General features: G+C 50.6%; 1 protein-coding gene across 1 annotated transcript; it reads left to right on the forward strand.

Moving 5' to 3' along the window:
* Positions 1-1,280: 1,280 nt before the first annotated feature.
* On the forward strand, positions 1,281-14,509 carry TMEM161A (transmembrane protein 161A). Its single transcript, XM_082382988.1, has 12 exons — positions 1,281-1,370; positions 4,225-4,328; positions 4,979-5,059; positions 5,455-5,552; positions 5,665-5,821; positions 6,678-6,829; positions 11,002-11,062; positions 11,159-11,302; positions 11,406-11,519; positions 11,661-11,835; positions 11,957-12,053; positions 12,667-14,509. Exons 1-12 carry the CDS (start codon positions 1,368-1,370, stop codon positions 12,918-12,920), a joined length of 1,440 nt encoding a protein of 479 aa, XP_082239114.1. The 5' UTR covers positions 1,281-1,367; the 3' UTR covers positions 12,921-14,509.
* Positions 14,510-20,035: the final 5,526 nt, after the last annotated feature.

Genomic DNA, 20,035 nt, shown 5'->3' on the forward strand with positions numbered 1-20,035 from the left:
TACAGAAAAACTGTGAACATAGTACAGAGAGTTCCCATATACCCCACACCCAGTTTCCCATATTATTAACACCTTGCATCAATATGGTACACTTGTGACAATTAATGAACCAATATTAAAAATTGTTATTCCTTAAAAAAAAAAAAAACTAAACATGATCCACTCACAGCCCTCATAAAGACCCTCAGACAGTCACACCCACATAATATGTCCACACTCAGGCAAACATACTTATACTTATCCATAGAAACAGAGCTGCAAAACTTGGGCTCAAAGCCTTTTCCTCTAAGCCTTGAAACAGAAAACATCAGATTCCTGAGGCTGACATTTAGTCCTTGATCTAGCCACGCCTGAAGCTGACAATGCTTTTGGAGTTTTCTGTTACGTGAGCTAAATTTTTCCCTTTTTTGCTGGAACCCATTTAAGTTGGACTTTTTTGTTTGTTTGTTTGTTTGTTTGCAACCAGGGTTCTGGCTGATAGAGATAAATAAGGCTTTTGCCAGGTGACAAAAAAGGGGGGAGTGGGGGAGGAAGGAGCCACCCCAAGATGGAAGATGGCATTTACAGAGGCCTGGAGATATCAGAAAGCATGACCTGTGGCTAGCTGTACTATAGCGCGTACAATAGTGTTGGCGGCAGATTGAAGTCAGGCAGAGGGGTCTGAATTCAGTCTGAGCAATTGGAATATAGTCATTGGGGGCCACCGAATGTTCTTCTTTTTTAATTTATTTTTAATTTATTTATTTTTGGCTGCCTTGGGTCTTCCTTGCTGTGCGTGGGCTTTCTCTAGTTGTGGCGAGAGGGGGCTACTCTTTGTTGCAGTGCACGGGCTTCTCATTGCGGTGTCTTGTCTTGTGGACCACGGGCTCTAGGCCCGCGGGCTTCAGTAGTTGTGGCTCGGGGACTCTAGAGCACAGGCTCAATAGCTGTGGCGCTCGGGCTCAGTTGCTCCGCCGCTTGTGGGATTTTCCTGGACCAGGGCTCGAACCCGTGTATGCAGGCGGATTCTTAACCACTGCACCACGAGGGAAGCCCCCACCAAATATTCTTGATCGGGGGAGTTCCACGCTCAGAACTCCCCAGCGGGAGACAGTGATTGGATGAATAAGTGTATTCCACTCAAACGTGCGAAATAGGTGCAGGTGAGGAGACCCCGGTCGGAGCTCGTTGAGCAACTTTGAACTACAACTTCCGGCATGCAATGCGAGAGACTCCTTGTCCTCCTGATTTGCCCCCCCCGGCTCCAAGCCTGACGATTGGTTGGATGGGCTGCTTGTCAGCTCAAACTCGGGTTTTGATTGGTCGAGTTCAAGCTGTGCTCCGAGCTCCAGGCCCATGGGTCCCGGCACAGCGCTCCAGCAGGCAACATGGTAAGCCGGCAACTCAGCATGGGGGGCCCTGAGGGGCTAGGGGTTCCGCCGAGGGGGATCCAGGGAGACACCGAGGAGACCGGGATCCCTTTGTGGGCACTGAGGTCTCTGAGGGATTTGGGATCGCGCTGAGGGCCGTGTTTCCCTCTCTGGGGTCAGGGTCTTACTGCGGGACCTATGAGGGGGTGGGGGGTTGTACAAGGGAACTGGAAGGCCTTGAGCGTTCTGGGCTTCGGACAAGTCCCTGGGGGGCCCTCTAGGGGCCTGGGGTTCTGCTGAGGGTGTCGTCCGTGGAGGGTACTGGGGATCTGAACACCTTCGGAGCCCCGTGAGGGAGATCTGGGGTCCCCCTGGGGCCCACTCTGGGGATGGTGTCCTGCGGGAGCGTGGGGGCCGCGCCGACAGGGTCCATCGGGGCTCCCTACGGGTGTGGCGTGTGCCGAAGGACTAGGGAGAATCCTGAGAGGAGGGGGCCATGCGGAGGGGATCTGGGTGGGCTCAGAGCGGGGGAGGGTCCCAGAATTGGAGACGGCACAGTTGGAACCCTCAGGTCTCGCGTGGTTCTGGGTCCAACCCATTGAGTTTATTCTTCAAGCTTAGCCTGGCCCCTGTGGGTCAGGCGGGTGCTGGGCGAGGGCGGAGACCCACCAGCCCCTAGGACTGGACAGAGGGAGAGACAGGATGGAGGGGCCAGGAAGGCGGCCTGACCTTGCTTGGGGTGGGGGGGTGACCCCGAGGAGGGGCGTTGGAGGTGGGTCTGAAGTAAGAGCATTGATGGAAGGGGTTGATGAAAGTGGATGTCGTTCCAGGGTGCGGGACGCTGTGGGAGGTGAGGGGAAGGGCTCTCGGAAACGGGATAGAGGAAAGTCGCATTGATGTTACTTAGCAGGATTCTGGGATCACAGATCCAGGAAAGAGCTTTGAGCTGAGGAGGGACATGGGCTGATGGGATGCTTCAGAGATCTTTGGAGATCTGCAGAGCGTGGACCCTAAGACTGGAGGCTGCTGGGGGCGGGCGGTGCGAAACATCCCTGGATGGACCTCGGGAGCCTTAGGTGGAGGGATGCCTGTCTTCCCTCCTTCCCTTCTCTTCCTTCTTCATCCTTCCTCCCTCTTCTTCTTCCTTCCTCTCTCTCCCTCTCCTTCCTTTGTAACGTCCTTCCTCTCCAAGTGCTGGGATCGCAGTTTGAACTATGGGTCTCCTCCCTGGGAGGTGTCCGAGGGTAATGGGGTCAGCGATGGAGAGCCCGGGGGTCTGGAAGGGTCTCTGAGACCCGAATGGTTGGGCGCAGAGGACGCCGGGGGAGAGAGCCGGGCAGTGAGGTGCGTTGGTCCTGAGCTGGGTCCGCCTGGCCTTGCGGGCTGAGGAGTGGAGTTGGACGTTTACTATGAGACTGGGAAGGGCCTGGGCCGCCTGGAGGAGCCGAAAACCGTGTCCACGGGAGTGATGGGTCGGTGCTGGGGCCTCCAGGGAAGGGCCTGGAGGAGGCATGGTCTGCGAGCTCGGCAGAGAGGTTCTGCCAGGGGATGATGGGTCACAAGGGAGAGGTGTCTGGAGAGCCAGGGAGGCTCTGGGGAGCAGCTGCTGGGAGGTGCTGGGTTTCCAGGAAGGAGTGGAGGAGGGGTCCTGGGAGGAAGGGCGGGGCCGCTTCGAGGGGCCCAACTGTGCTCTGGGTCATTAATACCTGCTAGCCAGTCTGCACTTGGGTGGGGGGAGGTGAGCAGTGAGACCAGAAAGATGACGCCCCACCTCATTATTGAAAAAATGTTCCTGGTCTCAGTTTACAAGTCAAGGCATAGAGAACATATCCTATTAGTCTTTTATTTTAATGATGGATTTCTCAGCAGTCATTCTGAATTACAGTGCTAGGCCCGATAGCCATCACATTAGAGCTTTCCCTGTTAAAGTTAGCTTATTTTTGCCTGATTAAAGGATAATTTTAATAATTAGTTTTAATATTAATGTAATCTTTATTTCATTTTAGTTGTTAATACCATAGTACTAGCAGACAGCCCTCCTGAGCACTTAATTTTACATAATTACTGATAGCAAATTGGTATTTACTGCATTCAAGCAGGAAAACCCAGCTTCAGACTGATTACCAAAAACATTTTTTCTAAAACGTTTTAAAATAAGTATATGAAAATGTGTAATGAATTGTTGTTTAAAAGTTTGTTAGTAGAACTTGGTAAGAAAATTCCTAATTAAAAAAAGTCATCCCACTCAAACGTGTAAGTCTTTATCCTTAAACAGGTAGTGGGGCCAGAAATAGACCGCTTTCCTCCTTGGTTGATTACAAAGGGAGGGAGAGGGAGAGAGGGTGACTTCAATTATCAGGGATAATTTAAGAAGGGAAAGACTTGGGGGACAGAGCCACCTGGGTGAACGTTGAAACGACAAGCTCACCTGAGACACAGTTACAAAAACTGCGTCCGTGGGACTGTGGGAGAAGAGCGCTTCCACTGGGTGTGCCCGGCTCGTAGTAGGTCCAGAAGGTGGTCGTGAGAGTACACGAAACAAAATAGGAAGCACCCCATTTCCAGATGAGGAAACTGAGGCTTGGGGAGATTTAAATCCTTAGCACAAGGAGGAAAGCGAGCCCCAGTGTCTGCTCCAGCACGTGCTCTCCGCCGCCCCACACCCCAGCCAGGTGGTGGGGAGGGACGTGCGTTTTGCTGGGGCTCCCAGGGTTGGGTCTGAGCCCAACCCAGGACCTTTCCCCAAGAAGCAGCTTGAGCCAGGGTGGCCCTGCCTCCGCCACCTGGCCCCAGCGTCTCTATAAATAGCCGGGGTTCCGAGGCGTGAGCTTGTGATCCTCTGGCTGGCACTGCCTTTCACGTTTCCTCCCCCCAGGCTGTCCTTGGAGTGCAGCTGGTGGTGACGTTGCTCACTGCCACCCTCATGCATAGGCTTGCACCACACTGCTCCTTCGCGCGCTGGCTGCTCTGCAATGGCAGGTGAGCCACACCCCCTCCCCGGGCGGTGGGCGGAGCCCCTAAGGCCCCGCCCTCCCTGGTTTTTCTCCTAGCCCTGCTTGAAGCCCTGCAAGACGAGGTTTTTTTGTTTTGTTTAAAAAAAAAAAACAAACCCAACTTTGTTGAGATGTAATTGACGTACAATCTGCAAATATTTGAAATACACAGTTGGATCAATTTTGACAGATTGTACACATCGCTCAGACCATCTCCACACTCAGAAGAGCAGCTGCTTCCCCCACTCCTGCTCCCCTTCATCCCTACTCTAGCTGTAGATCTGTTTCCTGAACCTTTTTTTGTCCCGGTTTGGGTTTCGGACCCTTTCTGAGAATCTGGTGGAAATTGTGAACTCTCTAGGGCAATTCACATGGCAGTTCCTCCAGGAGAGTTAGCCAGCAGATTCTGGGATGTCTAGGACCCCTGCTGCACTCCGCTAACCAACCCCCCAGCCCACCTCCCCGGCCTTCCCCTGGCTTTGGATGGCCCCTACCCATCCTGTCCCAGGCTTTTGGGGGGCCAGGCTTCCCTCTGACTACAGTTCCTGCTTTGATCCCCCCCCGCACCCAAGGTTCACTGCTTTGGTCCCCCCCTCCCATGCCCAAGCTTTCCTGACTGCCTGTCTCTGCCCTCAGTCTCTTCCGATACAAGCACCCTTCCGAGGAAGAGCTTCGGGCCCTGGCGGGGAAGCAGAGGCCCAGAGGCAGGAAGGAGCGGTGAGTGAACCCCCAGCCTTAGGTAAGTGGCTCCCTTCCAGGGGAGGCCATGAGGGCACAGGGCCTTCCCTGCCCACTTCCAGGCACTGCTCTGGGCACAGGAGAATTGGGGACACCCCAGGCTGAGGAGATGGTCACTGTCATTCACTGGTTGCCTCCAGTTGGCGTCTAATGCTTATTGGAAGTTTGCTCTGGGCCAGCCCTATGGGTGGGTGGTGGCCACACCCTGGCATTCAGAGGACACCCAGGCTGGGGGAGAAGGTACCTCCTAGGCCTCCTGTGCTCTGAGGGTGACATGGTAGAGCCTCTCAGGCTGGGGTGGGGTGGACCACCATGGCTGCCTGGGGAGGGGAGGATGGAGGGTGCTGTTCTGACACATTCCCCCCTCCTCCCAGGTGGGCCAATGGCTATAGTGAGGAGAAGCCGTTATCCGTGCCCCGAGACACCCCTTTCCAGCTGGAGACCTGTCCCCTCACAGCCGTTGATGCCCTCGGTAACAGCTGGGTCCCCAACTCCCCTGCCCCTTGGCTCACACCCTGGTGCGGTTGGTGGGGGGAGCATCCTGGGCGGGCTAAGCTGGGGGCTCAATTGCATGCTCCCCGCAGTCCTGCGCTTCTTCCTGGAGTACCAGTGGTTTGTGGACTTCGCGGTGTACTCGGGTGGCGTGTACCTCTTCACAGAGGCCTACTACTATGTGCTGGGCCCTGCCAAGGAGACCAACATCGCTGTGTTCTGGTGCCTGCTCACCATCGCCTTCTCTATGTATCCTTCCTCGTAGCTCCCCAGGTGGGGAAGGTGGAGGCATGTGGAAGCTGGACCCCAGGCTCCTTGTCACCCCAGAAACTCAGTGGTGTAAAGCAGTCACTATTTTATGTTTTCCTGGGCCGGGGCTCAGCTGGGTTGCCTCATATCTGCTCCATGTGGGCTTGCCTTTCAGCAGTCTAGAGCAAGCTTCCTCACCACAGGGGCCAGGAAGGAAAAGGGGGCACTGCAGGCCTCCTGAGGCTTTGCCTGAAGTCGGTCCACCCCAGCCCTGTCCATTCTCTGGGTCAAAGCAACTCAGCAGTCCAGAACAGATGGAGGGGCTGGCAAAGAGACGTCCCTTCTGTAATTTTTTTAGGAAGCTGCATAGAGAGCAGAGAGGCAAAACTGTGACTTTGAGGACCCAAGTCGGAGACAATGTCCTTGTGGAATGGGCTTGCAAAGAAGGGCAGATTGGAGATAGAGACTTGTATCTCTTGCAGCCTCTCAGAGGAACGGGAAACTCAGGAGCTGTGAATTCAGCCAGGAGGCTGAGTGGGTCAGGGAGACTTGACCTCCTGACAGACAGACAGACAGAGGCAGAGTTGGCCATTTCTAACTGACCACCGGCAGTGTGATGAGGCCAAGCTGGAGGCCTGGCTCAGGACCGCCCGCTCGCTGATGACACAGGCCTGAACAGCAGTGAGCCTCGTGTCCTGGGCTTGCCCAGCAACTCACTCCTCTGCTCCCCGGGACTCCAAGCCTGAACTTCCACGTTTGTGATCTGGAGTCGGGGTGGGGGGGGTCACTGGTTGGGGGGTGGGGGTGGGGGAGGGGTCACTACAGGCACTGGAGGCCTCCTTAGCTCTGCCCCCAGCAAGGTGTTCCTGACCGTGACCCGGCTGTACTTCAGTGCAGAGGAGGGGGGCGAGCGCTCAGTCTGCCTCACCTTCGCCTTCCTCTTCCTCCTCCTGGCCATGCTGGTGCAGGTGGTGCCGGAGGAGACCCTTGAGCTGGGCCTGGAGCCAGGTATGTGCAGTCTGGGGCCTGGGGTCTCCGCCTCCATCACTGCCTCATGTAAGCTGGCGAAGGCGGGGTTTAAGTGGCTTTTCCACCTGCACAGTAGGTGAAGGAAGGGACCCCTGGGGCCCGAGCAGTCTCCATGGGTAATTTGGGGGAGGAAATAGATAATGGTATAAAATTCATAAAGTACAAGAGGATATAGAATGAAAATCATCCTTCTACGCTGGTTCTCCTCCCCAGAGGAAACCTAGGGCACCACATTCCCATATTCACATAAAACAGTAGTGTATATGTCTCTATGCCTTGTCTTTTTCCCTTAGAAACAATAAATATTATTATCATATTAAGCGAAGTAAGTCAGACATAAATGAACTTATTTCAAAACAGAAATAGAGTCACAGACATAGAAAAGAAACTTATGGTTACCAAAGGGGAAAGTGGGATCAGGGGGAGATAAATTAGGAGTTTGGGATTAACATATACACACTACTATAGATAAAATAGATAAACAACAGGGACTACTGTATGGCACAGGGAACTATATTCAATATCTTGTAATAACCTATAATGGAAAAGACTCTTAAAAAGAATATATGTACATATGAATATATATATATATATATATATATATATATATATATATATATATATATATATATCTGAATCACTTTGCTGTACTGTAAATGAACTATACTTCAATTAAGTATTGGAGGTTGTCCCTAAATGCTATGTACAGTAAATGTATGTTACAGTAACATAGTAATAGTAACTTGATGCTACATTTTGTAACAGCTATACAATATTTCACTTTATGGATTTGCTGCGGTTATTTAACCAGGTCCCAATTTATGGACATTTAAGTCTTTCCGCTATTAAATGTTGTTGCACAAAACCATGTTGTACTACAATGTTGTACAAGAACAGCCTTGTGCTTGTGACCCTGTGCAAGAAAGTGCATTTATAATTTTAATAATGTTGCAAAATTGCCCTTCAGAAAGAGATGTATGAACACGCATATTTCCCCACATCCTCTCCAATATGTTCTCTCAGACTTTTTTGTCTTGGGTGATCTGATAGGTGAAAATATAAGTGAGGTTGAGCATCTTTTCATATGTTGAAGAGTCATTTCTATTGCCCTTCTGGAAAAGGTTTGTTCTTTTGCCTAGTTTTCTACTGGGATGTCGAACAGTTTATTGATTTGTAGGAGTTCTTTGTATATTAAGGAAATTAGCGTTTATGTGTGATACGATTTGTAAATATTTTTTCTTAGTTTCTCATTTTTCTTTTGACTTTCTCTGCTTCTTGAATGATCTTTTAAAAATATAATTTGGATCACTTTTCTGCCTGACACCAGACTCTAATGGTCTTTTGATAAAGATAAAAATACTCACCATGGCCCACATGGTCCTGCTGACTCCTTGAGCTTTATCATAACCAATTCTTCTCACCTTTCAATTTTTAAATTATATAATGAATATATATAAAAGAATATATATATATATATTACAAAGCCAAATAATGTAAATACCTATGAATCCACCTCTCCCATACAATAGGCTGCCTTTTTGTTTTGTTAATAGCTTCCTTCACTGTGCAAAAGCTTTTTAGTTTGATGTAGTCCCATTTGTTTATTTTTGCTTTTGTTTGCCTTGCCTGAGGATGCATGTTCAAAAAAATATTGATAAGACCAATGTCAAAGAATGTACCACCTATGTTTTCTTCTAGGAGTTTTGTGGTTTCTTGTCCTACATTTAAGTCTTTAATCCATTTTCAGTTTATTTTTGTATATGGTGTGAGAAAGTAGTGCACTTTGATTTTTTTGCATGTAGCTGTCCAGTTTTCCCAGCACCATTTAATTAATTAATTTATTTATTTATTTATTTATGGCTGTGTTGGGTCTTCGTTTCTGTGCGAGGGCTTTCTCTAGTTGCGGCAAGTGGGGGCCACTCTTCATCGCGGTGCGCGGGCCTCTCACTGTCGCAGCCTCTCTTGTTGCGGAGCACAGGCTCCAGACGCGCAGGCTCAGCAATTGTGGCTCACGGGCCAAGTTGCTCCGCGGCATGTGGGATCTTCCCAGACCAGGGCTCGAACCCGTGTCCCCTGCATTGGCAGGCAGATTCTCAACCACTGTGCCACCAGGGAAGCCCCCATGTGTTCTTGATTAACATATATTCCCTGCCTCTATGTGTCCAATAAAGTCAAATCCCCATCTTTCCTAACTTCTTGTTTCTGACGCATCAGTCATTAAAAGGTTAATCTCCCTCTGGGATGATTTCTCCCAGAGGGAGACCATTTCGATTTCGACATCTCGATTTCTCCAGGTAGGGCTGTCAGTGTTTTCTTTATGTATTTTGAGGCTAATTGACAAAGTGTTTACAAGTTTAAAATTGCTACGTCTTCCTGGCAAATCAGCCATTTTTTCATGATGTATGGACCCATTTTGATTCTAATAATACTTCCATCTTAGTCTAGTTTGTCTGGTATTAATATAGCCTTTCCAGCTTTCTTCCTTCCTTTCTTCCTCCCTCCTTCCCTCCCTCCCTCCCTCCCTTCCTTCCTTCTTCCTTCTTTTCTTTTTAAATTGATATATACTTGACATATTACAGTAGTTTCAGGTGTACAACATAATGATTCAATATTTGTGTATACTGCAAAATGAGCACCACAATAAGTCTAGTTAACATCCATCACTGCACATAGTTACAATTTTTTTTCTTGTGATGAGAACTTTTAAGATCTACTTGCTTAGCAACTTTCAAATATACAATACTACCTTTCTTTTGATTAGTATTTGTTATATCTTTTTGACATCCCTTTACTTTCAACCTTCCAGTGACCTCATGTTGAGGTATGTCTACTTTAAAAAATAATAATAATAAATATATAGATATAGATATTTTCTTTCTTTATTTTCTTTCTTTATTTTTTAATTTGGCCATGCTGCATGGCTTGTGGGATCTTGGTTCCATGACCAGGGATTGAACCTGCGCCCTCAGCAGTGAAATCTCAGAGTCCTAACCACTGGACTGCCAGGGAATTCCCTATCTGGATATTTTTCCATCAAGTCTGATAGTCTGTATCATTTAACTTCAAAGTTTAATCCACTTACATTTATTGTGATTTCTGACATATTTGGCCTTGTCTCTACCATCTTACATTTTCACTTTCTATTTGTTCGTTTTCTTTTGTGCTGTTGACAGTGGCTGCCAGCTTAATTGTCCTTCCTTTTAGGTGACCTGTCATAACTTCTGACTGCTTTGTGAGCTCTTTGTTTTTGGTATTCTGCAGTTTTGCCACAGTGTGTCTAGGTATGGATTTCTTTGTATTTATCTGGTTTTATACACTTTGTATGTATCATCCATTCTGCAGACTTCTCATTAATTCCCTTTCAATATCTCTTCTTCATTCTCTCTTCTCTCCCTTTGGGGTTCAGACTTGACTTATATTGAACTTCTTATTCTGTCCTCTTTATCTCTTAATCTTCCATCACATTTCCCACCTTCCTATCTTTCTGAGTTGGAATCTGAGTGATTTCTTCAGATCCAATTCATTAGTTCCTTCTTTGGCTCCTTCTAAGATGCTGTTTAACAACTTATCACTTCAATAATTATATTTTCCTTTTGGAAGAGCTTAATTGATTCCTTTGCAAATCCACCTGGTCCTCTGAGGTAGTCTCATGTCACCTGTTCTGTGATTCCAACTTTTATTTTCCTCAGGCATTTCACACAGAAGCCTTGCAGTCTAAACTTGTCCTTTGTTTTTTTTCTCCTGACTCACCTTTATGGTAATTTGTTGCCTTGTGTGTTTGGTGATTTTGGTTGTGAACTCATATTATTTGCTTTTACTCCGTGGAAAATGTTGGGGCCTGAACTGAGAATTCTTTCCAGGACTTTGATTTCCTCCTGTGGAGCCCTTCATGACCCTCCAGCCTCGGGGAAGCTCAGACTCAGTGCCCTCCACCCCCATGTCCCTCAGTCCAATCAAGGGTGTCTGCCTAGCACATTCTCCTGAGCTTCACATAACTGGAGAACAAAATTGTCCTCATGCTTGTCACAGGGCCTGGCTGCCACTAGTGTGTTCCTACCTGGGGAACGAAAGGATGTCTGGGAGGGGGACAGAGTAGGCTCTGAGGTCCCAGGGGTCTATTTTGGACACCTCCCTCTCTTTGTCTTCCCCAGGCCTGGCCAGTATGACCCAGAATTTGGAGCCACTTCTGAAGACACAGGGCTGGGACTGGGCGTGAGTCCTGGGAAGGGAGGGGGAGCAGCGGCATGCTGTGACCTGCAGGCAGGGTGCTGACCTGCCGCGGGGCCCTGACCCTTCTCTTTTTCCCAGTCTTCCTCTGGTCAAGCTGGCCATCCGCGTGGGGCTGGCGGCAGTGGGCTCCATGCTGGGCGCCTTCCTCACCTTCCCAGGCCTGCGGCTGGCCCAGACCCACCATGATGCACTGACCATGTCAGAAGACCGGCCCATGCTGCAGTTACGTGGGGGACCGGGTGGATGGAGGGTTAGGGCGCCTAGGGGAGGGGCTGGTGGGGATGGTGTGTGCCCAAGCCTACCCGCTCTGCGCCCTTGCCCCCAGGTTCCTTCTGCACACCAGCTTCCTGTCCCCCCTGTTTGTCCTGTGGCTCTGGACCAAGCCCATGGCGCGGGACTTCCTGCACCAGGCTCCCTTTGGGAGCACGTCCTTTTCTCTGTGCGTATGGAAGTGGGAGGCAGGGCAGCTGGGGCCCCCTCTGGGTACTCCAGACTCTGAGGCTAAGGGAGGAGTGGGTCCTGGGGGAGGATCCTGGGGCAGAGGGCAGCCTCACTAGCCCCCTCGCCCCTCTCGGCGCAGGCTGTCCGACTCGGCCTTCGACTCGCTGCGTCTCTGGATGCTGGTGGCACTGTGCCTGCTGCGGCTGGCGGTGACCCGGCCCCACCTGCAGGCCTACCTGTGCCTGGCCAAGGCTCGAGTGGAGCAGCTGCGGCGGGAGGCCGGCCGCATCGAGGCCCGAGAGATCCAACGGCGGGTACCGGCGCGGGGGGCGGGGAGGGAACCTGGGCCTCAGGGCGGGGTTCCCTGTCCCTCAGGCGTGGGGTTACCCGGAGCCCGAAGGTCCCCTGCTGCAGCCACTGCTACCTGTCCACCAGGTGGTGCGGGTGTACTGCTACGTGACAGTCGTGAGCCTGCAGTACCTGAGTCCGCTCATCCTCACACTCAACTGCACGCTGCTGCTCAAGACGCTGGGTGAGAACCCGCCTGGGCGACGGCGGGGGCGGGGTCTGGAGTTGGAGCGGGGCGGGGCTGAGCCTGGAACGAGGGGCTGCAGTTGTAGTTGGGTGGGAGAGGGGAGGGGAGGGCCGGAGATTGAGCGAGGCGGGGGCGGGGCCTGGCTATAGAGGGGGCGGGGCAGAGGCTGGAGGGCCCTGAGATGGGGCGAGGTCAGAGGCGGAGCCTGGGGTGGGGCCCGAAGCTGAGGTGCGGGCAGAGCCTGGGGTAGCCGAGGCGGTGGAAGGAGGCAGAGCCTACTGGCCATACTGGCCAGGCCTGGGGAAGACAAAGAGAGGGAGGTGTCCAAAATAGACCCCTGGGGCCTCAGAGCCTACTCTGCCCCCCTCCCAGACATCCTTTCGTTCCCCAGGTAGGAACACACTAGTGGCAGCCAGGCCCTGTGACAAGCATGAGGACAATTTTGTTCTCCAGTTATGTGAAGCTCAGGAGAATGTGCTAGGCAGACACCCTTGATTGGACTGAGGGACATGGGGGCGGGGCGGGTGAGTGTCAGCATGGGTGGGGGTCCTGGAGGCCAACTCTGCCTGCGCCTCCACCCATCCCTCCCTCCACCCTCTTTCTCTCGCAGGCGGCTACTCCTGGGGCCTGGGCCCCGTCCCCCCGCTGTCCCCCACCCCGTCCTCAGCCCGCGATGGCCCGGTCGGCCCCGAGGAGGATGAGGCCCAGCAGATCGTGGCCCTGATCGCCGGGGTCCTGGGCAGCTTGCTCACGCCACTCTTCCTCCGCGGCGTCCTCGCCTTCCTCATCTGGTGGATCGCCACCTGCCAACTGCTCTCCAGCCTCTTCGGCCTGTACTTCCACCAGCATCTGGCGGGCTCCTAGCCCGCCTGCAGACACTCCTGCGGCCCCAAGGTCTGGTCCTGGTCCAGCGGGGCGCGGGCCACCCCCTCTGTGTCCCCAGGTGCAAGGTGGTCCTGGGAGTCCCAGATGCGTCCGCTGTGCCAGTCCCCTTCACTGCATGCCTGAGCCGTGGCCACGCCTTGGACCCTGAGCTTCTGTCTAGAAACTGATTCCCCAGGCCCAGAGGCAGAGGGTCCCACGGCCAGCCATTGTTCCCAGATTGCACGTGCCCAGTTTGACTGCAGTGGGGGTGGGCATGGGGGTGGGAGGGGGCACTATTCTGAACAAATAAAGGAGCAAGCCACTTTTTTTTTTTAATTAATTCAATTAATTTATTTTTGGCTGCTTTGGTTCTTTGTTACTGCGTGCGGGCTTTCTCTAGTTGCGGCGAGTGGGGGCTACTCTTTGTTGTGGTGTGTGGGATTCTCATTGCAGTGGCTTCCCTTGTTGCGGAGCACGGGCTCTAGGCGTGTGGGCTTCAGTAGTTGTGGCGCGTGGGCTCAGTAGTTGTGGCTTGCGGGCTCTAGAGCGCAGGCTCAGTAGTTGTGGCACACGGACTTAATTGCTCCACGGCATGTGGGATCTTCCAGGACCAGGGCTCGAACCCGTGTCTCCTGCATTGGCAGGTGGATTCTTAATCACTGCGCCACCAGGGAAGCCCGAGCGAGCCGCTTTTTACAAAAAGGATTCAGGTGGTTTGGGAGGCGGCTTTCTGCATGCTGTCAGGTTAAGTAGTGCAGGCTGGGTGGGGAGTCCGGGGCTTCAGTGCTGAAAGAAGGGAATGATGGAGGGAGAGCATAGCAAAGGCCTGGGAGGAAGAAATGAAGAGAGAATGAAAGGGGGTGAGAAGAAATGGACAAAGGGTGAGAAGTGAGAGAAATGGGGGAGAGGGAGGTGGGTGAGCCCATGGTACTGGGCAGGGGACCATGGGGGATACCGCCCTCTTCCACAAGTACAGGGGGACTGCTTTCTTATCAAGGTCACACACAGCAAATAAGCACATTGTTGAGGCCATGGTGACTCAGGAGAACGAGGATGAGGGGCCATCACCGACTGGCATTTTCCTGTAGCTGTGGTCATGCGGTGGGAAACCCGTGTGTGTGCATGTGTGTATTCTAATGTACGTGTTGTTAAAATCCAACTGAGTACATTTTAAAGATCTTATTGGCTTTATATAACAATTCATGAATCGGGCTGCATCCAATCCAGCAGATAGAAAGGAGTTCTGAGGAGCTGCATAAAAGACTTTTGTAAGGCAGAAGGGAGTGGGAACAAGGAAGTTATATTAGCGAAAAGTGGACTTGTGGCAAGGTCCCTTTCCTTTAGGGAATGGCAGCTGTCTATCAGGTAGATCACCTCACTCATGCTGATCAGGCGATTTCTGATTGACTGGTTTCAGAGTCCATTTCTGGACGAGCTGAAACTGTAATTAAGTCTCGGTTTGGTGACATAAGCCTTAGCATAAGTGACTCTATTTTGAGCCCGTCTTGTTTCTTTCACAATGTAAGCTATGTAATCTTTTAGCATATGTAAAATGTACATTAAGAATAAAAAAGACAAGGTGGGACTAACCTGGTGGTCCAGTGGTAAAGAATACGCCTACCAACGCAGGGGACATGGGTTCGATCCCTGGTTGGGGAACTAAGATCCCACATGCTGCGGGGCAACTAAGCCCGTGCGCCACAACTACTGAGCTTACGCGCCTCAACTAGAGACCTGGCGTGCTGCAAACAACAGAGCCCACGCGCCCTGGAGCCTGCAGGCCACAACTAGAGGGAAGCCCACGCACCGCAATGAAGAGCCCGTGTGCTGCAACGAAAGATCCTGCATGCCTTAACAAAGATACAGCGTGCTGCAACTAAGACCCAATGCAGCCAAATAAATAAATTAATAAATAAATATTAAAAAAAAAAAAAAAAGACGACAAAGCAAAGCCATTTCCCTCACCAGGGTGGAAGCCAAGGGCCTAAGTGATGGTGTGGGACCCAGCATACCTGCCCAGCCAATGCAGCGAGCGTGACCCACCTCGGGGCCTTGAGCTTTGCTCCAGGCTCCCTCACCTGTGTGTGTCACCTGAGGGGAGAAGCGCCCTCACCGACCTCTCCTCCCAAGCCCAGCTGCCCCACTGATTTGCTACATATCTTATACAAGAACCACCAACAGGGAGCATGATTTCACTTAGGGAAGTGAGGTTATAACCAGATACCCGAAGAAAGTGCTGACATGTGGGGCGGGGGAGCCGGGAATGCTGTTGTCCTGGCCCCTAGACGGGTGTTTGACTTTTGAAACTCTGTGCTTCTGTTGTGTGGATAAAAATGAAAAGTGTGTTAAACACAAGGCTTAAGGCGAACTAAATGCATCCTCTCGTGTTGATCCTTCTCAAAACACTAGTAAAAGTATAGAGGCTACAGAACATTCCGAAGGTAGGAATTAAGGGAGGAGCCACAATTGACTGCCTGGTCCATGGATGCCAAACCCAAAGCCCAGCCAGATTTACCTCTAGAACCTTCCATAGGCACTGAGTGCACCAGGCCCCACTGGGCTGGGCTGAAGATGGCAGTGGAATATGGAGGCCTCTGGTGTGGAAGCTGTTTGGGAAGTTCTCGGGTACCTGTGTCCCTCCCACAGTACCACTGGGCAGCCAGAAGGAGGGAAGCCAGGCTTGGTAGGGGGTGTGGTGGCAAATGGGGTTAAGTGACTACACATAAAGCTAAATGGAGAGAGCCACCATCCCTTACCCTGTGTGCAGATTACAGAATCTTCCAGGCATGAGAATAAAGACTCCTGGGGAATCCAAATGGCCAAAGAAGAAAGAGCTAAAGACACTGGCATCATGGAGTTCTCATCAGCCGCCAGTTGAGCTGTGCGCCCCCCCCCCCAGTGTACCCCGCCACCCCCATACAGCTGGTCTTCCAATCTGCTGGTTTCAATCGCCATTCTTTCTCATGAGCAGATGTCCAGGGGTGTTCAGGGATCTGAGGAAGTGTCCAGTTACAGACTCAAAGAGCAAAAAAAGCAAACTGGGGAAATTGACTCTCCAGGGAGAAGAAAACTTACAAAACAAACAGTCCAGAATGTTCTCAGGAAGAAGAGATTGTATTCATGAAACAAGAAGAGAATGCTACAAAAAGGAATAGCTAAGGAACCTTTTTTGTTTGTTTTTGAGCTCTTGGAAGATGAAGTTGTGGAAATCTTGCAGAAGGAACAAAAAGATAAAATATAACGAAAACAACAGGGGACAAAAAGGTAACGGAAGGATTGACTCAGAGTAACCTTCCAGACAGTGAGAGTTCTGGGAGGAGAGATCCAAGCAAATAGATGGCGACACTGGCTGGAACAAGGGAATTCCCTGGGACCAAAAGATGCCAGGTGCCTGAGGCTGGGTGACAAAAGCCCCATCCCAAGGAACATCTCTGGGAACTTCCAGAATGAGGACCAACTCCCAACAAGGACACAACAAGTGACATCTAGTGGCTCAGGAATCAAAGATGATGGAGGGTTGTCTCCTAGCTCTATCCACCCAGCATCCCAGGAATCATCAGGGACTTCCTGACAGCTGAAGCCTGGTTGGCCCCTGAGCCCACAGGGCACAGCCCCCAGGCAGTGGCACCTCAGGCCACCTGGCCCTTCGCTTGCTCAGCCTGGGCTGTGGGTACTCTCCACTCTCGGAGCTCAGCACCATGTGGTTTAGGGACACATAGGAAGGTGGAAACACCATAAAGAAAAGCAAGAGTGTTCCTTAAAAAACTAAAAATAGAGTTATCATATGATCCAGCAATCCCACACCTGGGCATATATTTGGAAAAGATGAAAACTCTAATTCAAAAAGATACATGCATGGGGACTTCCCTGGTGGTCCAGTGGATAAGACTCCACGCTTCCAAGGCAGGGGGCACGGGTTTGATTCCTGGTCGGGGAACTAGGATCCCACATGCTGCACAGTGTGGCCAAAACAAACAAACAAACAAAACACCAAAAAGATAACATGCACCCCAATGTTTATAACAGCACTATTTACAATAGCCAAGACATGGAAGCAACCTAAATGTCCATGGATAGATGAATGGATAAAGAAGATGTGGAACATATATGCAATGGAATATTACTCAGCCATAAAAAAGAATGAAATAATGCCATTTGCAGCAACATGGATGGACCTAGAGATTATCATACTAAGTGAAGTCAGTCAGACAAAGACATATATCATATATCATTTATATGTGGAATCTTAAAAAATGATACAAATGAACTTATGGTGCCTGCATTGCACGGCCTCTCTGGGGAGCCCTTTGGCAGCACCTAGAAGAGGTGACCTCATGGCCAGTGGATTCCTTAGGGATACATCCCAGGGAGATTCTTGCACATGGGTGAATCGTGCAAGGGTGGCAGGTACTAAATTATTTCTGACGGTAGAAAGCTGACCTAGGGACAAGTAAATAAACTGGGGAAAACTACATAGTTGGTAAGAACATGAAAAATTGAGTTCTTTTTAGGAGGAAAGACTTCCCAGATGGACTCAGGGGAGAAACAAACAAAAAAGCAGGTAGCGTTAAATCGTGAGATGCCATTTTTTAACTTGTCAGATTATGGACGATCAAAAAGGCTAGTGTTTATGGGCTGAATTGTGTCCTCCCCCAAATTCTTATGTTGAAGTCCTAATGCCCAGGCCCTCAGAATGTGACTGTATTTGGAGATAGGGTCTTTAAGGGGTGATTAAGTTAAAATGAGGTTGTTAGGGTGGACCCCGATCCAATAGGACTGGTGTCCTTAAAGAGGAAAAAAAAATTTTTTTTTACAGGAGGAAATTTGGACAGGAACCCATGTTACCTGAAAACTGGGTTCATCTCTTGGTGGGTGTCGAGCCAATAGACACAACCAAGCCAAAGATGGGGAGAAGGAGGATTTACTACGACTTTCAGCAAGTAAGGGGAACACCGGGGACCTTTCCCAAAGCAGTGTCTCCCTGAACAGTGAAACTGGGGAAGTTTTAAGCTCAGGGTACATGCATGTTCATGAAGGGGCTTGAACAGAGGAGAATCAGCATAGAATTGGGGCAAAGGTCGACAGAGTCCAAGCTTTAGTTTACTGAAGTCAAGAGGGTCAACATCATCATTCCACCCTCCACCTGGTTAGGGGCCTTAGTTCCTGCAGAACTCAAAGATACATTATTATAGGGAAAAGAATCTGAAAAAGAATATATATATATATATGTGTGTGTGTGTGTGTGTGTGTGTGTGTGTGTGTGTATATATATATATATATATATATATATATATATATATCACTGTGCTGTACACCTGAAACTTACATAATATTGTAAAGCAAATTTTGATTAAAACTTTTTTTAAAAAAGCTATCATGTCTATCCCTTGAGGAGGAACTAGGACTCCGCTTTATCACTGCACTGCTGTCTGACTGCCTTTTCTCTGTTCCTGAATTCCTTTGTTCCCTTCAGATCATTAATTACTGAGACCTGTTCAAGGGCAAGCATTACTGCCAGGCTTAGATCACAAAATGGCTTAGGCCAAAATGGCTTCTCTTATGTCAAGAGAGCCATTCCTGGTTCTCTTTCTCTGGGGACCCCCTAACTTATCTGCTTACACAGGCACAGAGGAAAGACAAGGTGAAGACACACGGAGAAGACAGCCGGCTAGAACTCAAGGACAGACTTGGAACACATCCTTCCCTCGTGACCCTCGGAAGGAACCAAACCTGCCAACACTTTGATTTTCGACCTCTGGTTTCCAACACTGACAAAATTAACATCTGTTGTTTTAAGCCACCCAACCCGTGGTACTTTGGTACACTGGCCATAGGAAACTCAGACACTGAGGGCATGTGGTGTAAATGGATAACATCTCTTTGCAGGAGTAGCTGATACTTCTGTTCATCTTTGGATAGATTCCCCCAGAAGATGACCTTGTCTCTAGGACTCAGTGCCCTCGGCCTGAGGGGTGACCTCAGGAAGCCCCTACAAGGGTAGCAACTTGAGACAGGGAGGGAAGGAGCCCTGCAGGGGTTGCCAGCGAGCAGGCGACTTTGGGCAATCTGGGCTGGGTCCTGCTGGGGACCTCAGGGGGGAAAACATAGCACACAGCCTGAGAGTGGTCCCACCCAGGTGGTGAGGGGCTGCACTACATACCCTCCAGCTGTCCACAGTCATTGGCTCCTGGACTGTGTTCCCGAGGGGAACCCCAGGCTGGGTCCAAGTGGCTTACAGCAAAAAACAGTTGGTGCGAACCATGAATTCCAGGTTTGGCATCGGCATCAACTGTACTGTTAATATATCCCTGATCTTTACCCAGCAATTTCATTCCTAGAAACTTATGCCACAGGCACACTAGCTTATGAACCCAATGAGGTACCTACAAGGAGGTTTGTTTCAGAAAGTGCCAGGAAACTCAACTCTGTCTTAAATAAAGAGGATGAAATGACTCGTGCTGCTGGAAGCTGAGAGGCAGTTCAGCTTCAGGTAAAGCTGAATCCAGCATCCCAGACAATGTCACCAAGAATCCAATTTCTCTGCTCATCTCTGCTCTACTTCCTGCAGTGGCAGGTTTACCCTGGGGTTGGTTCCTACCTTGCAGTCACAAGACAGTGCCAACGACCACCCAGGGTTGGGGTTTCTTCCCCTGGGGCCAGTGGAAGAGGAAGGGTGCGTCTCAAAGCTCTCCCTGGAAGAGGTTAGCAAACATCTTTACTGTCACAGGCCCAGATGGGATCGTGTCCACCTCTATACATTAGGGGATGCCGCAGTGGTGGAGGAGAGTGGAGAGAGGTTGACCTCACCCCTCAGGCTCAGGAGGTGGTGTGAGAAATGGGACTGACCAGAAATTGGGGTGGACGTGGGCGGGGGCGAGCTCAGGACCCCCAAGGAGCCACTATCACGTTTTCGTGGCAACAGCTCACTAACAACCTAGCTACCCATCAATAAGGGATGGGTGGATCTCATCACAGGCCATCCCCCAGAGGAACACTAAACTGCCGCTAAACAATGAGGCCTGTACGCAACAGGGACCGACGTGATAGAAATACAATGGATGAATGCAGCACGCAAAGGAGCTCGACGGACCGTCCTGGCGCCATTTACCCCTGCG

The sequence above is a fragment of the Balaenoptera borealis genome (genome assembly GCF_965194805.1).
Source record: "Balaenoptera borealis genome assembly, chromosome: 2".
NCBI lineage: Eukaryota > Metazoa > Chordata > Mammalia > Artiodactyla > Balaenopteridae > Balaenoptera > Balaenoptera borealis.